General features: G+C 45.3%; 1 protein-coding gene across 3 annotated transcripts in view; it reads left to right on the plus strand.

The window, feature by feature from the left end:
- The first annotated feature begins 407 nt into the window (after positions 1 to 407).
- The window catches only part of Rnf150 (ring finger protein 150), a 237,412-nt gene continuing 217,490 nt past the window's right edge, over positions 408 to 20,329 (plus strand). For all 3 annotated transcript variants that reach the window (XR_005975539.1, XM_041663362.1, XM_041663363.1), the window contains exon 1: positions 408 to 1,414. Coding sequence is in view for 2 of the 3 variants with exons in the window: in XM_041663362.1 (XP_041519296.1) it covers positions 934 to 1,414 (481 nt within the window). In the remaining variant the exon portion in view is untranslated. The remainder of the gene's footprint in view (positions 1,415 to 20,329) is intronic.

The following is a 20,329-nucleotide window of genomic DNA, read 5'->3' on the forward strand; positions in this document are numbered from 1 at the left end:
TCGAGAACAACCAGACCTGGGACCCTCTTCACATCTTCCAGCGAACGGAAAGGCTGTGCAAGAGAGGTGCAAACACTTCGCTGCGCTTAATGCCCTGGCAGTTGTGCCCAACGCAAAAGCCCAAAGTTCTTTTTTTCCGTTTTCGCCCCAACTGATCGAAGTGGCAGGCTGAGACTGAATTTGAAGCCCGGCAGAGGTCGCTGACGCCCAGGAAGAGAGACAGAATGGGCGTGGCAAGGGGAGTCCAGGAGCTTTGACATCATACTAAGCTCCTCCTCGCACGCACACATTACACACACACACACACACACACACACACACACACACACACCATATACAGTCACACAAAAATCGTTGTACCCTTCTCTGCACGCCCCCATCCCATCCGCCCCATACCGTCCCCTCCCTCAGCAAGTAGATGTCCCGGGCGTAGCCACCTAGTAGGGCCAGGGGTGCAGCGCCCACTGCCTAGGGAACCCACACGTAGCGGAGCAATCAGCACGACTACAGTCCCAGCGCCCGGGACCTCAAGCAACCTGCTCCCGCCCCGCCCGGCCGCTACGAGCAGAGCCGCCACCCCTTCCAAACTCCAGGACCCCCGCCACCCTTATGAGAGAAGGCTACGCAGAGCAAAGGAGCAGGACGCCCGGCAGCCCGACTCTCCCGCAAGCGCGCGCAGCGCCCGCTCCGTGTCGCCGCGGCGATCACCCGGGAAGCCCGATGCCAGCGCCGCGCATCGGCTGAGAGGGAACAGGGCCGGCTTCGCCAGCTCGCCCGGAATCCGGTCTCCGCCGCGGCTGCGTGTCCCTGCTGGGGCCCCGCCGACCCGGGAGTGAGCCGCTGCGACCGGCCGGGGGTTGGCCCGGACAGGGGAAGGAGGGACGGAGCGGGAGGTGGACACAGGGGGCGGGGAGGGGACCCTGGAAGAGAGAGATGGCAATGTCTCTCATCCAAGCGTGCCGCAGTCTGGCTCTCTCAACATGGCTGCTTTCCTTTTGTTTCGTGCATCTTCTCTGCCTGGACTTCACGGTAGCGGAGAAGGAGGAATGGTACACCGCCTTCGTGAACATCACCTATGCGGAGCCCGAGCCGGGGGCTGCAGTGGCGGGCGGCGGTGGCGGTGCCGAGCTGCACACGGAGAAGACCGAGTGCGGACGGTACGGCGAGCACTCGCCCAAGCAGGATGCGCGCGGCGAGGTGGTCATGGCCAGCTCGGCCCACGATCGCCTGGCTTGTGACCCCAACACCAAGTTCGCCATTCCGGCACACGGCAGGCACTGGATAGCTCTGATCCCCAAGGGCAACTGCACCTACAAGGATAAGATCCGGAACGCGTTCCTACAGAATGCATCGGCCGTGGTCATCTTCAACGTGGGCTCCAACACCAACGAGACCATCACCATGTCCCACGCAGGTGAGTGACCGGGGAATGAGTGTGTGTGTGGGGGGATGCTTGGAGACGTGGGTGAGGGGAGCTCGAGAAACGTTTGGGAGACCCAGCGCAGCCTCCCCGGCACCTCCACTTGGAAAGTCCGTGCTGCATCAGAGAGACCCGTCTCTTAAATTTGAGCCTACTAAGTTTTGTTATGCGTCACTTGGGGACGGGGAAGGAGGCTACAAGCAAGAGAGATTTCAGTATGTTGGAGAACATTAGAGAGTCTGGTTTGGAAGCGGGTTCACAGTGGTAGGGAATTCCCAGGAGAATTTGGGAAGTGATGTTTTTGGGGACAAGGCTGGCATAATCTTGTTAGTGATCCGCCCTGGCACCTGTTTGGACCCGGAAGATCTGATAACTCAGCTGTGTGCCTCAGATATGCATACCTGGCGTGAGTGTTTGAGTAGCAAGGGGCAGGTCAGGTTACCTGCCTGCAGCTGACCACTTGCAAATGCTCCCACAAAGTCAGGTTTCAGCCCTTCTCAGGAGCCCCTTCTTCCCCTTGTTGACTTTGCACAGAACATAAATAATATTCAATGTACCGGCTCTGCCGGGCTGTCATCTCGAGAAGCCCACTGGCCGGGAGCACTGGTGAAGAAAAGCAATGCCCACCAAGCCAGGGAGAGCCGTAAAGTTAGACTTACTTTCCACTGCTGTGCTGGCCCTTGCCTGCCTGTTTCGGTATGCGGAGGACTGCAGGGCAGAATGGAGCTTTGTCGGCGATCACAGGGACCAGGACTAGAAATAAACCTTCAACACAGTCTGTAAGCAGTGTTTCAGAGAGCCCAGTAACAGAATCAACAAGGCTGCGTGGCTCACAATTGTTAGCACAAGCCACTGGTTTAGGAAACTACCCTCCTGGAGAGCAAGTTTCTACAGAGGTGCCTGAGAGGTGGGTTCCCCTCACAGGGTGTCCTGACAGGAGCATGTTCTGAGTGGAGTAGCCCAAGCAAAACTATTATAGCAAGTCAAGAGCAGATTCTTAACCAGCAGACTGTTGAGATAGAACCCCTAGGGTGGCTGTGTGCAGCCCTGCTTTCTTTAGAGAGAGGTTTTCCTTTGAAGAGGTCATATTGTCTATTAGTGAAACATACAATTAATTCGCCCCAAGTAATCAACACCAGCTGTTATAGTTAAGGCCCTTTGTCAACCTTCAGGCAAACAGGTTGGGAGCGGAAATGCCAGACGCTTATGAAAAACAGGCCAGGAACTGGTGCCGTGTTTGTGAAGAGAGGCCGTTACCTTCTTAGAACAGTTCCAGTCCTGCATGTGAGAGGATTTGCTGCATTTCCTTGAGCTCAACCCTTCTCCCAGGGAGAGGCCTGTGGTCTGACCTTGAGTCATGGGACCACAGCTTAAACTTGATCTCTGAGGATGTCGCACCGTGGAATAGCGCTCCAAGTCACATAAAGCACTTCTCATTGAACATTTAGTAAGGGAAATCTAGACTCGGGAGTGGGAAGTAGGGCATGCAGGAGTTATTCTGGGTTCTGTAAACACTGAGGTTGTTAGCTGAATGTACAGGATTCCTTAAATGCTTCTCTGAGTCTGGACATGGAATCCTAAACAGCGTTGCTCCGTGCACAACAGACTAGTCATTTGTTCCTGTCCAAGAGACTGTTTTCAGAACCGCAGACACATTGGATCAATTAATGGCATAATTTGATTTTCTACACAAACGATGCTTAACGCATGCTGAGAGCGAAGGGCTTGGTGATAGTCTAAAAGTTAGAAGTCCCCAGAATGTATTTCTCCATCTCAAAAAAAAAAAAATCAAAACCCTGTTGAAGTTGCATCTGCTGTTAACATTGGACTCCCTGTCATGCCTTGGAGAATGTCCTGCATTAGTCAGAGCAGGAGTCTTGATGTACAGGATGAGCACCCTGGCCTGCCAATCAATGGCTTACACTTGCTCTGAACCCGAAGAGTCCGTTTCTCCTCGTTACATGTGAGTCCGACATGGGAATTCATGTAGGAAACCATGTACAGATTAGATATCAATGGAATATTCCTATTTCATGAGCTTGAACGCAGGACACCAGGGGACACAGTTGTGGCCTTTTTAATTTCGTCCCTGAGAAATGTGGAGCAAAGTTAAAAACTAACATTGCCTCGCCTTTCCACTGATGCCCTGATTTCTGGAGCTGATGGCTTCGGGGAAAGAAGGCTTGGAACTGGAATTCTGGAGCCCACCTAGTGTCTGTGCGTCTGGTATGATAGACCACTAACACACCCAAGAAACATGGGTTCAATGAAGTAGAAGTTCTTTTCTTCACTCTCCCTCTTTTCCTCTATGTTCTTCCAGATGTTTTTTTTTTTTTTTTGAGTTTCTGCCACTCTGCAGCTGTCACCTCTCAGTCACAAAGATGTGGACGTTCCTGATGCCAATGGCAGTTTATTTAATAGTGGGTTACTCAGCCTCACTGGTATAGGGTTTTCCCACTATGAAATTCATTCTTCAGACAGTATCACGCTGCTTCACGTACTGGCTGAGCTAGGTGCTCCCTATACCGTCTGATCCCATGGACACTTCTACCTGTTCACAGTTGTTCGGCCGTACCTGTGCAGCCCGCCCCCGTCAAACGCTAGCCTGCTCGCTTTCCTCCATCTCTGTATTTGTCTCTCGAGCACAGAATATAGATGCGTTCTCTAATATGCAGACTTGGTCTAGTTTCTTTCACATCCCACACTCTTCCCTGGGTTTACCATGGTTGTATTAAGTGCCACTGATTACTGTTTCATTTTACTGCCAAATAGTATTTCACATTTTATTTATTGTAAATTGATGGGCCTTAGGTCACACGCACGTGCGTGTGTGTGTGTGTGCGCGCGCGCGCGAGCGCGGGTGTGCACAGGTGCACTCCTGTACATGTGTGTATTTCTCTTAGTTCTATTTTTAGGAGTAGAATTTCTGGGTTCCATGGCCGCTCTGTGTAGTAATAAGACGTGGTCTCTCAGCAGTTATAGGTTGGAGGAGCGGGAGGACCTCCTGCAACAGCTCTGTGACTTTTAAGGAATTGCCACATCCCTTCCTCGTGCTGGTTAGTGTCTCAACAAGTGTCACCTTGGCATAGGCTAGGATCATCTCGGGAGAGGGAGCCTCAGCTGAGAGAATGCTCAGTAAGATGGGCCTGTAGGCAACTCTGTAGGGTATTTTTCTTGATTGATGTGTGAGGGCCCAGCCCACCGTGGGTAGTGCCGTGCCAGGGCCGATGCTCCTGGGAGGTAAATTAAATCGACCTGAGCATGACCGTGGCAAGCAAGCCTGTAAGCAGTGTTCCTTTGTGGTCTCCACCTCCATGTCTTGAATTCCTCTCCTGACTTCCCTCAGTGATGCACCATGACCTGAAGGTCATAAGATGAGATAAATGCTGTCTTTCCTGGGTTGCTTTCAACCGTGGTCTTTATCACAGCAATGGAAAGCAGACCCCGGCTTTCTTTAGGTATCTAAGTCATTTCCTATTACTGCCACCCGTGATGAGTGTCAGTCCCTGAACCTCCTCCTTGGGACTTGTTAACCACGTGTAAATCAAGGTCAATGTGAGGTGTGAGGTGGGGTCTTCATTATGGTTTCGTTTTGATGACAGTTGCTTTTTTTCAGGCGTGGTCTTGCCATATAGCCCAGGCTGGCTGCAAACCCACAACCCCCCAGCATCAGCTACAGAACCCTGCAGTTAGAGCTGGGCCACTGTGCCTAGCTCGACAGTTCCTTCTTTGGAACACGCTCTTGAGTCAACGCTTCCCTTTTCGTTTTGTTCTCCTGCCCACTTACGTCAGCCGGCACTTGCTCTTTCCTAGACTTTTGATTCATGTCGTTTTTGTCCAGGAGAGGTGGGAAAGAAGGAAAAGGAGGGGGCGTAAGAGACAGGGGGAGCAGGGGAGGGCAGAAATGCATACTTCTCAGCGAGGGCTAGTACAGTTGAATTTGTGTGTCCTCTATAGACAGGTAGGAGGTGCAGCGTCTTTAGAGAAAAGCCTCCAGGAACCAGAGCAAGCAGCTCTGGGCCTCCTCCCCCTGGTGCAAGCCCAGATGCTCACAAAAGTTGGTCTGAGGCTTGCCTAAGAGCTTTATTCCAATGTTCTTTGAGGGAAGGGCAGCAGGCCTTCATGGGGAGCAGATGAACCAGAACAGGACTCTAGAGGAGACTACTGGGCTTGTATCCTGGCTTTGCCGTTTTCATGCTGTGTGAGTTTGAGCAACTTGTTCAACCTCCCAGGGCTTAAGTGTCCTCCCCTGTGACAGAGGGGTCACCTGGACTGATGGCTACATGAATTTCATGGGTTAGTACACAGGTATCTCCATCTTACCTGCATCTGAGCTGGCCCACGGCGGAGGTCTCTCATTAAACCCGGAACTCACCATTTGGGTAGGATACCTGGTTAGCAGACCCTAGGACCCACCTGTCACCACCCTCTTGGGTTGGCTTTTGTATGTGGTTGCTGGGGATCTGAACTCAGGTTTTCGTGATTGAAAACACTTGATCTACTGGGTCCTCTCCCTAGTCCCAACGTCAACTGTTGTAACTCAGTGACACATAGCAATGATAAGCAGCTATAGAATAGACCACCATCTCCCTAGCTCTGGAAACCTTAAGAAAGAACTCCTAAGTCATTCTTTTATGCTTTAGTGATGGAGCAGCCATCGCATTCCCATCGGCCACCTCCCCTGTTGGAAAGAGGATGCTCTGCCCCTCTGATCATCGGGGAGCTTTGTATGCGATGACTTCACTGTCATCACCGTGAGGATCGCTTGCTACCTGTGGCGAATCCCCGTGTGAGCAGCTGTCCGTATCTGAGTTACTTTTTGGAAGAAGTGATATTTTTCCATTTCAAAGGATGGACTTGTTAGCTTTCTGTTTATCGACCACTAGTACATAGCTAAGAGGTAGATGCATCTCTAGTTGCCTGGGAAGGACTTTGGATGGCACCGGAGAGATGGGGGAAGGGAAGGGAGGCTGCATAAGCTACGGATCCTCTTCAGTGCTTGGAAAGAGGCAGATAGAGAACTCCCACCTATTCCTGACTTCTCTCAGGCGGGAGGGGGCACAGAGATGATGAAAGTTCTGTCTGTGCAGTTAGCTGTGTTCTAATCCTTCACTGCATGGCTTCATGCTACTTTGATGGCTCTTGCTGTAATGGCTAGTCTCCTTCTGTCCTGACCTCCATATAGGAGCTAGCTGCTTTGATTAAATCAACTTTTAGGGCCCTTGTGTTTCTAGAATGCCTACCATGCAGTTTTACTCTGTATTTTCTATCTAAGTGCCGTACTCGCCTATCTTCCCAGGTACCATAGAGAAGATAATGCGAACCAAGTAGCACTTACTCTGTGGTGGGATACCCTAAGAACTTTTGTGTTTAACTTAGTTCTTACAACTCCCCCTTACTATCCCAACTTCTACATAAGAGAGTGTAGGTGACCTGGTAAAAGGCAGTCAGGTATAGAACTAAGCCACAGATGCTGGAAGCCTGCCCTTGGGGTCTACACTGTTATCTCATGCTCCCTGCCATCCTAAAAGCTACTGCAAAACCTGACATCAAGCACAGGGCAATGCTATAGGCCCATTCTTGTTTCAGAACATGTTTAACGAGTCTGTAGGCAAATCTGTCACCAGCTGGAGACCAGCATGACTGCAGTAGAGAGACAGGACCTTGCTTTTAGAATCTGTTCCTCCATATTTATCTCTATCATCTTTTGATCTCGTTCAATCACTGGTCACTAACTGTTTTTGTTTTCAGTTTTTTTTCTTTTCCTTTATTTAAATTATATTTTATTAACATTTTTTCATTTATTTTGTGTACTGACCACAGTTTCCCCTCCCTTCTCTCCTCCTGACCCCCCCCCAACTCCCATCTATCCCCCTTCCCATCCACTTCTCCTAGTCTCCATTAAGAAAGGGGCAGGCCTCCCATGGGCTTGCACAAAGCATGGCTCATCAAGTTGAGATAGGACCCAGCTCCTCCCCCTGCATCCAGGCTGGGTGAGGTAATCCAGCATGGGGAACGGGTTCTCAAAAGCCAGCTAAGTACCAGAGACAGGTCCTGATCATACTGTTAGGAGCCTCACCAACAGACCGAGCTATATAACTGTCACACATATGCAGAGGGACTAGGTCAGTTTTGTTTTTTATGGAATGTAAAATTCAGATTAACCACTCCCTAAGAACTATTAGAAATGTATTCTTTATGCATCAAAAAATTCAGGCTACGTTTACTAAAGCAAATGTTTTCCTTTTGTTGATCAGAACGTTCTTTCACATGTCTGTCTTCATGGCTGGCAGGCAGGCTGGCTATAGCATGGCCCACGTCCCCAACACCTTTTATGCTCTTGATCTGATCCATTACTTGTTCTCTGGGCCCCGATACAGGTTGTGTGTGTTTGGAACCTCAGTTTTATCACAGTCTCAGTAGGGTATTGAGATGAAGCTGCAGAAAACAGAATTTAAATTTAATTTGGTTCAGAACGGGTAAAGCACTTCTGGTATAAATGTGTTTAGAAATGGATGGGATTCCTTTGAGATGCTAAGCTTTCTCTGGCGCTGGACTGGGCCTGACAGGGGACACCGGACATTGTGGAACTACCAGTCCTTGAGTTCCAGTAGGTGACTTCTGAAGGGCTTTCCAAGGCCTGAGATCACATGATCTTCTGTTTAGCCTTCTGTCTTCCCTTCACTTTTCTGCTAAGACTCATGCATAAACTCTGCCCTTTATGTTTGGCCTTAATTTCGCACACCTGATGCCCCTCCTGGCTAGTTTGTGTGCTCTTGTTTATTTTACACTAAACCATAATTCTCCCCCGTCTTTCCTGGCAGACAGCAGTCTAATAGTCAGGAATTGCAGCCTCTGTTATTAAAGGCAATAATTCATCGTCAGTGTTAAATAACATTCTTGGCAGTGTAAGCTAACATGGCCGGGGCATTTCCAGAAACTGAATGAGTGGTTTACACAGTTTTGCTCAGAGAAATGCATGTTTGGGGACTCGGAAGGATTCCTGCCCTCCTTTTCCTAATCTTTGGTTAGAATTTGATTGGCATTCCTGGTTGTTCTCTTCTTAAAACCTCACGCTTCCCACCCCGATTCTCAAGAAAGGAAGTCATTTTATTGGTTGTGAAATCTAGAAAGATCCAGAAAGAATTTGGAGATTTTTTTTCTGTAGAGTTTATTCTTGTAGCTTCAAAAAAGGGGTGTTTACACCTCTGACATGGAGTTAACCGCTTAGAAACCAGTTTCCTAATTTAAAATGAAGGAGCTCAACCATGTTAGTCGCTGCTCGGGTGAGAACCGCAGCATGCAGTGAACTAGGTGTTTTGGCATCACCTAGAAGTCTTCAGTTTATTACCAGAAGAGATATTTCACTCGTAAGAGAATCTTAATTATTGACGAGTGACTAAGAGATGCTGGGGCCCTGTGTCTTTCCTAGGGTAAGTGGAGAGATACCAAATTTGAGTTATGATGAAGTTCAAATCTTCTTCAGATCATCTCAAGCCTTGAGGGTTTGTTGTAACATAAAACTGAGAAACAAGACAGCTTCCAAGGCAGGATTGTTCTAAGTTCAGCTAGGACTGCTGTATTAAGTGGGGGTCTTTTCATGGGGACAGAGTAACACAGGCTCTTATGTTAAACCTTAGATGGAGTAATCACTTGGTGCTCTAATTTGTGGATGGGTAAATGTGCTTCCTATAGTGCAACCAAAATATTAATGATATGGTTAGGCCTAAAACTTCTTCCTTCCTGTTTTCCTTCTTTTACTTTTGTGTCTGTGGGTGTGTATGAATGTGTGGGAGTGTCCATCCCATGCCGTGTGTGTGTGGGTTAAAAGGCAACCTTCTGGGTGTTGGTTCTCTTCTTCCATGTGGGCGCAGGGCTGGAACTCAGGTCTTGGCAGCAAACCCCTTTACCCACCGAGTCACCTTCTCAGTTCCAATTCTAACTGTAGTTTTCCTACAATGAAATGATATTAATTGTTCTTATTGTTTCGAATTTTGAATTAATTTCTCTATATAATGTTTGCTGTTTGCTTCTTTGCTTGGCCTCTTCTATGATCCACAGTGCTACGCAGAAAACACTTTAGTCAGAAAGTCGAAGCTTGCCTTCTGGGTTGCTTGGCACTTTCATATGCAAGGTGTGAGCATATATTTAAAAATAACAGGGATTTTTAAATTTAAAAATATTTTTTTAATTATTTTTTTAAATAATTTTGTACTATATATGTGACTTCCAGGGCAGCGTTTGAAGTACCTATGTTAGGATAGGGAAATGGATACCCAAATCTCCTGGAAATCTTCTATTTCTTAACCAATTCATCTTGGCGGTTCTCAATTTTAGCTAACCATAACCTGTACCATTCACTTAAACAGGGTGGACAAGGCAAAAAGGGTTTTCGGGTGTACTTTCAGTGTGTGTGTGATGGGTGCATGCACCCATCACACACACACACACACACACACACACGCACGCACGCACACACACGCACACACACACACACACACACACATACCACTTTTCTCCCCTTTCTCTTCCTTCTGGTCCCTGCTTGCCACAGAGGTGGTCCATCTGGCTATCATACCATAACTGACTAAACTTGCATCAGAAATGTGATCCCAAACGACCCAACTAATAAGAGGACAGAAAAAAATGTTCTGCCCTTCATCTATTGGGGAAGTTTCTGGAATATTCTTCCTTTCCTGATGCTAATAGAGCTAGCTGCCTTTTAAGCTCTCTTCCCTACCTGACCTCAACAACAAAGCCTACCCCTGCCCACCCCAGCAAGAACAGCAGCGGTCATTGCTTCTCATCGGAACTCTGCGCCTTCCCTTCCATAACTGGACCACTCGACCTGTTTGCTCGCATCTGACAGAACCCGAGCTCCCTGGAAGCAAGGCTTCTAGACATTTCTTTGTTTATGGTTAAGTTTCCCAAGGCTTGAGGAGCCCTTGACAAATGGACAGTGCTCAATAAATATTGCTAAGTAGCCCAGAGACCACAAAGATGGATGGCATTAAATGGCGATTTTAATTTCACACGAAGTGTGATTCTGACATTAAGTTCCCGTTTTTTTACCCTTTCTCCCATATACATGTACTCAGGTAGAGCCTCATTCGACATTCCCACCCCCAAAGGTGTGTATCCGTTTTGTAGACTGTGAAAGAAAGCGGACACTTGGGTCAGTATTCAGCTAGGAGGAAGCGGCTTGCTGGCAGCAGATTGCAGGACACACGACATCACAGGGTCTGTGTTTAGATGTGTGCAGTGTTTATTATGGTTCAGCATTACGAGTAAACACACACCAGCATTTAAGGCCTTCTTATTTTAAATGAAATGCATATGCCAAATAGACATTTTTTTCAAGGAACCAGAGTTTTGTAGTGTTGTTCATTAGAACCACCAAGCACAAGTTTCCATGTGAAAGACTTGAAATTTATGTGGCTTCTCCTGAAAAACTGAAAATTAAAAAAAAAAAGTTGAGGACTGGAGAGATGGCTTAGTGGTTAGGAAAAGCAGTTGCTCTTTTTAGAGGACCCAGGTTTGAGTCCCACATGGTGGCTTGAGGTTGTCCATCATCCAGTCCTCGGGGTCCACTGCCTTCTTCTGCCTCCATGGCACAACGTGTGGCGTACATAATACATATAAACAGAACACCATGCTCAGTTAATAAGAGTATCCCAGCTCCCAGGAGACAGAGGCAGGCGGATCTCTGTGAGTTTGAGGCCAGTGTGGTCTATAGACACACTGAGTTCCAGGACAGTCAGGGCTACACGGAGAAACTGTCCTCACAAAACCAAAAGGAAAGAAAAAATGTTTACAAGTGAAAAGGAAACTTCCTTACACATTGTGGTGGTTCCAAAGCCATTTCTCTTACATGCCCGGGGAACCTGATGGTGCCTGGGGCTTGCTTCAGGGCATTCTGCCGTAATGGCGGCTGACTCCTATCCCCCCTGGAATGACAAGCCCCACTAAACTTTCTCCTAGATGCTGCCTTGGTCATGGTGCTTAGTCACAACAATACAAACAGGAGTGATACATACTTATAGACATGCATGCATACAAATAAAGTATGTACATATAAACATGTACATGTATACATGCTGTCTGGAGTTAAGGAAGAAAACCGAGGCACATAGACTTAATACAGACACACCAGTCATTTTCTATGCGTCAGATCAAAATTGTAAATCTTGCCTTCAATGTGATGCCAACACCAAATAGACAAATTTGAAAATATTGAATATTTTAAAAGAGGAAGATGATAAAACCATCCACAGCTCAACTATCCACATACACCATCGATTGATTTACTGATTTATTCTGTGTGCATAAGTGTATTGCATGTAAGTGTGTGCCTGGTGCCTGCTGGGGGCAGAAGAGGGCACTGGATTCCCTGTCACTAGAGTTATGGATGGTTGTAAGCCACCATGTGGGTGCTGGGTACTTACCCAGTCCTCTGGAAGGGCAGCAAGTGCTCCTGACTGATGGACCGTCTCTCCAGCTCCTACTCTGTTTATCTACTCAATTATATTGACTTTTACCAAATTGAGAATGTATTTTGTGTGTGTGTGTGTGTGTGTGTGTGTGTGTGTGTGCATGCGTGCGTGTGTGTGTGTGTTTGTGTGTGTGTGTGTAAAATCTTAAATTTGAATGGTATGTTTTGAAATTTCTTTGATACTCCCATACTTTTCTGTGTTGTTTGGCTCTCCTCTGGCATGAAGGGTTCTGCTGTAAACCTCCTAATGTAGCTAAGCATGGGTACAAGCCCTGATTACCATCTTAGCTAAGTTCCAAAGCACTGGATTAGTCAAAGGCTTTCCAAGTTTGGCTGCAAAGCAGGTCTCTGTGGGTGTTTGTTTCGTTTTATAGACAGTTGGTACACTCTTTTGGGCACTCTTTTGGTGTGTGTGATGCTTCTTTGGAGGAACAAAACCATGCTCACGTGGCTGGACTAGTTTGGCAGCTGATCCAAGTCACAGGAGGTGGAGAATCGGAGGCAGTAAGTGATGGAACCGTCCGTCCGGTGCGTGACGGTTCCCCTCCTGGCTGCCTCATCACAGAGTTCTGTGTCTGGGAGATATTAAACGCAAAGCAGCAGCACTGAGGAAGCTCCAGTGTCCTTTGCGGTTCTCCCTAGGCAACTCCCTCCCCTCCTCCGGGGCTCATTTTCTATCATTGGCTCCTCCTGAGTGTATCCACCCCCCCCCCCATTGTAAAGCTGCCCCAGACAGTCTGCAGAGAGCCTAATATGATCTTGCATGAGGTGGGGCCCGCCATGATTGGCAACCACTACACCAAATGAAAGTCCCCTTAAGTTTGTTTTGCTGCTGTTGCTCCATATGGTTCTTTTAATTGATGCAAGAAGTAGTACAAGGAATAAAGTCATGTAGCTCAAGTCCCCTTGTCCCAGAACCGTACAATACAGGAAACACTTCCCGACCCAGTGTCTCCCCACCCTGCAGAGTCCCTGTTTCATGTTTACTTAGTTTTCTCATTTATAGAACATGGGAGTGTTATAAATTTTATATTTTCTAGCCAATACATAAAATGTGTCCATATGAATGTGGTACCCTGTGATAGCTCACTATATGTATACATTGTGTTGCTTGAACCAGCGTAAGTGTATCTTCAAACATTTATCATTTACAGAGTAAAGATTCAAAATCCTTTTTCCTTGGTTTTAAGATATCCAATATGCCATTGTTTTTCATCTGTCACCATCCTGCTGTGAGCAACACCAAGCTTCTTATTTCTACCCAATGGCGACATCTCTACACCCATCCTGCCCTCTGCTCTCGTGAGGTTCGTCTATCACGTGGTTCTTTCTTAATGACGTAAAGAAATTAGGTAATTGTTTTGTGTGTATCAAAATCCCACTTGAAAAAAATGTAGTAGCTTTATTGTATTAATTTCTCAAGGACTGCAGCAATAAACAAAGAGGGCCCATGTTCTACAAATATTATCAACTCACGATTTAGTGGCTCACTGGAAACAATGGGAATTTGGAGAGCAGAAATAGGATCAAGAGACGGTAGGCACGGCGAGTACCAGAAAGTATGCAGTGTGTTTGAACAACAGTGGTTATATATGAGTGTGACCAAATGATAAAGGGAATTGGCATTTGATTGAAATCAAGTAAGATTTCTTTTGTATGCTAAACATTGATTATTTTCCTTGTTGTCTTCCATTCCTCAGCCTGAAGATGGTGAAATACCACACTGTTTTCCCCAAAAAGGGGAGATCCCATTTCACACACACCGCTGTCAGTCTGCAGGGTCATTTGCAGAACAGATGACAGGGGTGGGGGTGGCTCTGGTGACCGCTGGCCTGGTCCCATGCTTAGACACCAAAGCCATAGGGGACTCAAGATAGAAGTCTGGAGTCAGCCAGCTGAGAAGCACACTCGCCACCTTTCTAGGAGGGGAAAGGCAAAGGAAACGGTTCGCTAAGAACCCCATGTCTTGCTGGACCATATGCTTGCCAGCTCAAGAAAGCAAAATTTTACCCCGAGCTTTGGAGTCTTTGTTTGCAAAATGAACATTGTGCATTATCTATCAGAGCAGTCGTCTCTTATAGCAAGTGCTATAGTAAAGATCAGCTCTGAGTACTGAATAAAAGTGAGCTATAATGATGGTCGAAAGAAATATATTCTGAATACAACTTTATGACCATCAGTGTTCTTGTCATGTGAGTCCAAGGGGTCACATCTGCCCAGATGTCTGCTGCCCCCTCCCCACACTGGCCAGCTTCTGTTCTGGATGTCTGCTGCCCCCTCCCAACACTGGCCAGCTTCTGTCTGGATGTCTGCTGCCCCCTCCCCACACTGGCCAGCTTCTGTCTGGATGTCTGCTGCCCCCTCCCCACACTGGCCAGCTTCTATTCTGGATGTCTGCTGCCTCCTCCCCACACTGGCCAGCTTCTATTCTGGATGTTGGCTACCCCCTCCCCACACTGGCCAGCTTCTATTCTGGATGTCTGCTGCCCCCTCCCCACACTGGCCAGCTTCTATTCTTGTCCACTCCCAGCAAGCACATGACACACTTTTAAAAATACACACCCAAGCCAAGCATTCTCCTAGTCAGTTCTCACAAGGATTTCCCATTAGGCCAGGAACCAAGTCAGAGGTCTCACCTTGCCCCCACTACCTCCCGATACTCCACCCAGTCTAGCCCCCTGCCACGAATCCCTTCCCATTGTAGCTGCTCTTTGCTTCTTGCCTTAGACTGTCCAGACTTGTTCCAAAACCAAGGTCATTGGAAATCTCTCCCCTGAAAGATTTTAAAGTAGGAGTATCTGAAATTTTTGAGAATGATACCAAAACAAGAATATATATATATATATATGTGTGTGTGTGTGTGTGTGTGTGTGTATACATATATATATCCATATATATATATATATATTTACCTGTTTCACCAGATTTAATCACTATTTGTAAATTGAATTTATTATTTTATCACACTAAGATAAAATTATCTTCTGGTAAAAATATAATTTGATAACTTTGTGGAATTAAGTAAACCATTATGTAGGTGAGCAGGAATCATACCAGCTGCCACCCTCATTTTCTGCACATTCCCTCCATATATGTTCATGGACAAACCCTTCATATTCCCGACATTGCTGAGTCGTGTCCTTCACGGAGGAGTCCTTCTGGGCACTATGAAGGAAGTTCATGTGGTTCTCGTTCTCTTGCATTTCTCTTACCATCTCCTCGAGCTATGCTACGTCATTTCTCACTTATGCTCCTCTTCTCTTTATCTCCCATGGAAACACATTTTCATGGGGGAAAAGAAATTATCTGGGGGATACACACACACACATATATTCATAAATATATGTATTCCTAAACCCCGAAAAGAAATGATATGTAGTAAGTAGTCACTGAAAATGGGAAAGAGCCAGAGACTATATACTGCTCATCTACTCAGTGGCGCTGCTTATGTAACTGACGGGATAATTTTACATTATATATACTTTTTATTACATATACTTTATTTGGCTCATGTCAAAGATAATATTAAATTGGAGTGATTAACTATTCCTCAACCTTTCAGTAGCTAAGCTCTTCTCCCCCGGACTGTGCTTGGAGAACTATCTCTTCCAAGCTGAATGTAATCCCTGGTCAGTTGCTACCTGCTCAGGATGCTTCTCATCTGTGCTATGGAGCTCTGCCAGGGTGGTCTGCAACAGGGCACTTAGATGGTCTTTGGAACCAGCTGTTATCAAACACAGACGTGAATTCCTGGTAAACTCCCTGGGGAGAGTGCTGCATGCATGTGGGCCTCCAGTCGAGGAACCCTGGGTGTTACTAAGGGCTTTTGTGGACTGATAGAGATCTATGTATGAATCTGGCGTTCCATGTAAACATTGCTTTATTCCAAAAGACTTTAAAATCCTTGGCACATGAAGAAGGGTGTCAGGGTTCTTCCAAATGAGGAAAACAGCAAATGACAATTGACAGATGAGCTATGTCAGGTTGTGACCTTTAGGGCCAATGGGAGAGATATGGGAGAAAGCTTCACATTTTATTCCTAAATCAGAATAAGAAAGTGGTATCTGTGAAAGGGGATTTTTGATTTAATAACTGAAGTTCATTGGGAGTGAATTTAATCTATGCACCTGAGTATCTACATGTTAGCTCATGTAGAACTCTATGCATAGGTAGTTTGAAGTAAAGAGGTAATTCCTGAGCTATTTTAACATTTCATTTCTATATGTAATACCACACTTGGTATGTTTAGTGGTTTTTTAATCCTTTCATAGATACATTTATAGTGTCAGACTGGTCCTATTTTATCAAGTTTAAGTCCCCTGCCATCTCCCCCACCAGCGTGTTATGCACAAATCAATCCCACACCAGTTATGATTTAAAGGGATATTTATTTAGGGGGGTAAAACTCACGAAACACCAACTGTCAGGAAGCCTAGTCAGGAGCCAAGCAGGAACAAAGCTCTGGAACCAAGAGCGCAGGCCAAGGCTTGCCGCTCTTTTTTAAAGATAAATAGACCACGCCCCAGTGAGCTGGTATTTCAACAGATATTGGCTGAAGGAGCAGAAGGTCCTCCCTTAGCAAGCGTGTGCTTTAGCTTCCCGTGGAGAGTTCTGTGTACCCAGCCTGTGCATACTGGTGACTAACATAGATTTCATGACGTGTCCCAGTCTTTGAGAATATCAACCAATCGTCCTGATTAACTCTGACCCCTCTTGATGGTTTTTACCTGGTGGGAGGCATCTGGCCCTTAGAGCAAGTATTTAAAGGAAGGAACACAAATCTGCATGGCTCACCTAGCAACGCAATTCTAGCCCAACCTGTAGGACTCTGCCCCGTGCAAGTGTGAAGGGATGTTTGATCCTAACCTGTGTTTTGCAGATTAAAAAGTCATTACCTTTTTTCAGCCCCTTGAACTTTTGACTACCTTGAAATCCTCTCCACCCAATTATAACTCAATTCATTTAAATGAGAAAGTCTCGTTAAATAAATAATTAAATGATTCCTGTAATTTGGCTTCCTGCTATCTGATAACTCAACCTCCTTGAGTTGAGATAGTATATTAAGTAGTAACCTATTATTTACAAGAAGCCACTTGTGCCTAAGTTTGCTAATTTAGTCATCGTGTGAAAAATACAGGCAAGATGGAGAAAGGCCATTTTCCTTAGTGCTGCCAATTAGAGTTCATTTTGGACCACAGAATAACCCTGAGCCTGCTCAACATTTTTAAACCCACTCTTTGAACAGGTAGCACATAATTGCTACAGGGAATTTGACTGATTTGAGAATGAGAGGAAATTTGATGTTAAAATGAAATTTCTGAGCAGGTTATGATGTTAGAACATACAGTAATGGCTATGTTAAAACAATTTCAACTCACTGATTTGTAAACATGTCTTATGCTGTCTTCTACTAGCAATTCATCACATTTAACACTAGACCAATTTAAATAAGAAAATATAAACACACAACACAGCTCAAATTTTATCTTTGGGTTAGCTTATCTGATGATTGCCGTATTGCTAAAATAATCAAACAACAACAACAGCAACAACAACAACAGATCATGTCGTCATGCAGGAAAACTAAGGGTACGGTTTGTCCAAAGCTCTACCATTTGGATGAGTCTCCGTCTCAAAGTCTGTTCATCTTTTTCAACGGATTTTTGATGAAGCAAACATGTCACCCTTCTAGAGATGGGGTGGTGGCTAAATAAGATATTTTCAGGATACCTACCACGTCTTCTCTAAGTGTAGAGGCCTAGGGTACCTACCATGTCTTCTCTAAGTGTAGAGGTCTAGGGTACCTACCGTGTCTTCTCTAAGTGTAGAGGTCTAGTTTTTTAAGGTGTTCCAGACTTAGAGAAACACATGTAGACAAGGAGCCTAGGGTCATCCCCAAGTGGGGTTTGTTTGTCAGGGCCACTGGGTCAAACACAAATGAACATGACATAGTCCTCTGGACCGCCCAGTGACTGTCCTTTCATCAACTCCCCTGAAACTCAAATTTAGACCTTGCCACAGTATCCACGAGCTCAGACTCAGAGCAGTCCTGACACCTGCTCCACAAGGAATGGAGGCTGTATCTGAAGTGGGAAAACCAAGAGGGACACCTGCCAGTAGCCACCTCTGAGGGACAGGCCAGCTGTCCTCACAGGCCCAGAGCTCCGCTTACATACTCTGCCCTCCCTTTGCTCAGGAAACCACACTGTGTGGGAAAATGAGACCAGACATCCTTTCTGCAAAAATGTCTTTTCAGTCCCAGGCTTATATATTAATTAACACCTTAATTATTAGAGAAACTCGGAAAACATTCTTTAGATGAAATGCTTATTAGAAGGAAGAGAAGTCGCTGTTTCTTCTGAGAACAGAGATACATTGTGTACTTCAAGATAACTTACATAGTTTCCATTCACTACCCCGTTCAAACCAAGAAACTTGTGTGCAATGTCAGGGATATAGGCATATAAAAGACATAAAATTCAACTATATGTTGATAATCATAAAACATTTATTTTATACCAATTCTTTGGTGTGCATATATCTTACCATTTATTAAGGACACAATGCTATTGAGATTAAATGCTTATTTACTTTTATGTCTGATCTTGTTTGTTTTCTTGATATCACAGGATATAGAATATAAATATCATTGACAACTTTTGGAGTTGATTAGGACTTTGATTTTACAACCCAGTGTTGATAATTCACCTTTCCATCAACACACAGTACAAAATGGCCAAAGTGTGTATAAGGTTATTTCAGAAATTATTAGAAATTCTGTCTCAACCCTAAGCCAGAATTCACTTAATATATTTTAATGAAATACCAGTCAGCAACACAAATAATAATGCTTTTGTGTGTGTGTGTGTGTGTGTGTGTGTGTTATATGTACATGTTTGTGTGGTATGAGCATGTATTCATATAAAGAGGTGTGTATGTATCTCCGTGTGTATAGAGCCCAGAAGTCAAGTCTTCCTCAGTCATATTCTACCTTGTTTTTAGAGAGAGGGTCTCCTACTGAGCTTGGATCTCACCAGTTTGGTCTCTCAGCTTACCAGTTTGGTGAGTTTGCTTGGCCAATGAAATACAAAAATCTACCTTCTCCCAGCATGGAAATTACAAATATGCAATATAGTGTCATAGCTGACTTTACCCGGTGCTGAAGCTCCTAACTTGGGTCACCATGCTTATGGGGCAAGCACTTTACTTACTGAGTCACCTCCCCAACCCCACAGAAGAACAATTTATAGAACTAAGCATTCTAACACCGTACAATGCAAAGAGAATTCAACCTGATGCTGCGTGCGGAAGAATACCAGTAGTAGACTAACATCGCAAGTCTTTGTTTCCATAATTGACCATTGTGCTTCTGAAGGAACAGAAAATGTCTCGTGTGCAGTAAACACACTACAGTTCACAGCACACAGGAGAATCAAGTTGACTTGTTTCGGGCAGTGTAATTGGCATTGCCCTCTGGGCAGTGTGTGCTGTGCAAAGTGCGTGTGTTGTGTGTGTGTTCAGAACTAGGGCTGCAGTGAGGTCTCCGGACACAGCACAGGTGAGTGCTGCCAAACACTTTGTACTCATTGTCTGCTTCATTTTTAACTAATTTGTTGTCATTATTAATCCATACCTTTTGGTATTGCTGTTTTTGTGTGACCTCCAACCCCCGTATTTAGTGATGCAGTCACATGGGAGGCCACGACCCACATTTTAAGCAGCTAAACTGCCCAAAGTCACGGGTTACCATGAAACATAAAGTTGTGTTTTTAATCTAAAGCTTTGTGAGTTTCAAATACAGCATGAGGTGTATAAGGTTTTTAACTCGCTATGGATTTTTATGTTTATATTATTTTATAGGAACAGATTTTTTAAGGTTAATAAGCTGTCTGAAAATATTGTTTCCACAAAAATTAGGTAATTTAACATTTGTCCATTGCATTCTATTTATGGTATGTTTGCAGAATTGCAAACCATTTGGATGAGTAAGATGCACTTCTTATTGCAGATTTAGCACCAATCCCACCAGTCACGCTTTCCCCCAGGGTGTACAGTAATGCCTCTGATAGATTATATTCCTTGCCTGTATATTTTGGCTGAACTAATAGTTGCAGTTTTCATAGAATGATTTGTTCTTGCTTGTCAAAAGTGATGGAATTCTTGGAGAAACAAGTTCCACTCCTACCCATAATGCTGTTGCTATAAAAGAGGCCTATGCAAATTCGCAGTGCTAAATACCAAGTGTACTTCTATAAAACATTTTTCTATTTCTATTCTTTTCAATGTGGTTTTCAAAAATGCATACATTAGTGCTCACATGCGCAAACCTGTATCCTCCCCTTATTTGAAGATGCTATTTCAGGGTCCAGATGAGGCACGGGACTTCTGTCGTGTGCATTAGAAGCATGCATATTTAA

This window comes from Microtus oregoni, unplaced genomic scaffold (genome assembly GCF_018167655.1).
Source record: "Microtus oregoni isolate MIOR12 unplaced genomic scaffold, Mior012 000014F_ref0000157, whole genome shotgun sequence".
NCBI classification, from domain to species: domain Eukaryota; kingdom Metazoa; phylum Chordata; class Mammalia; order Rodentia; family Cricetidae; genus Microtus; species Microtus oregoni.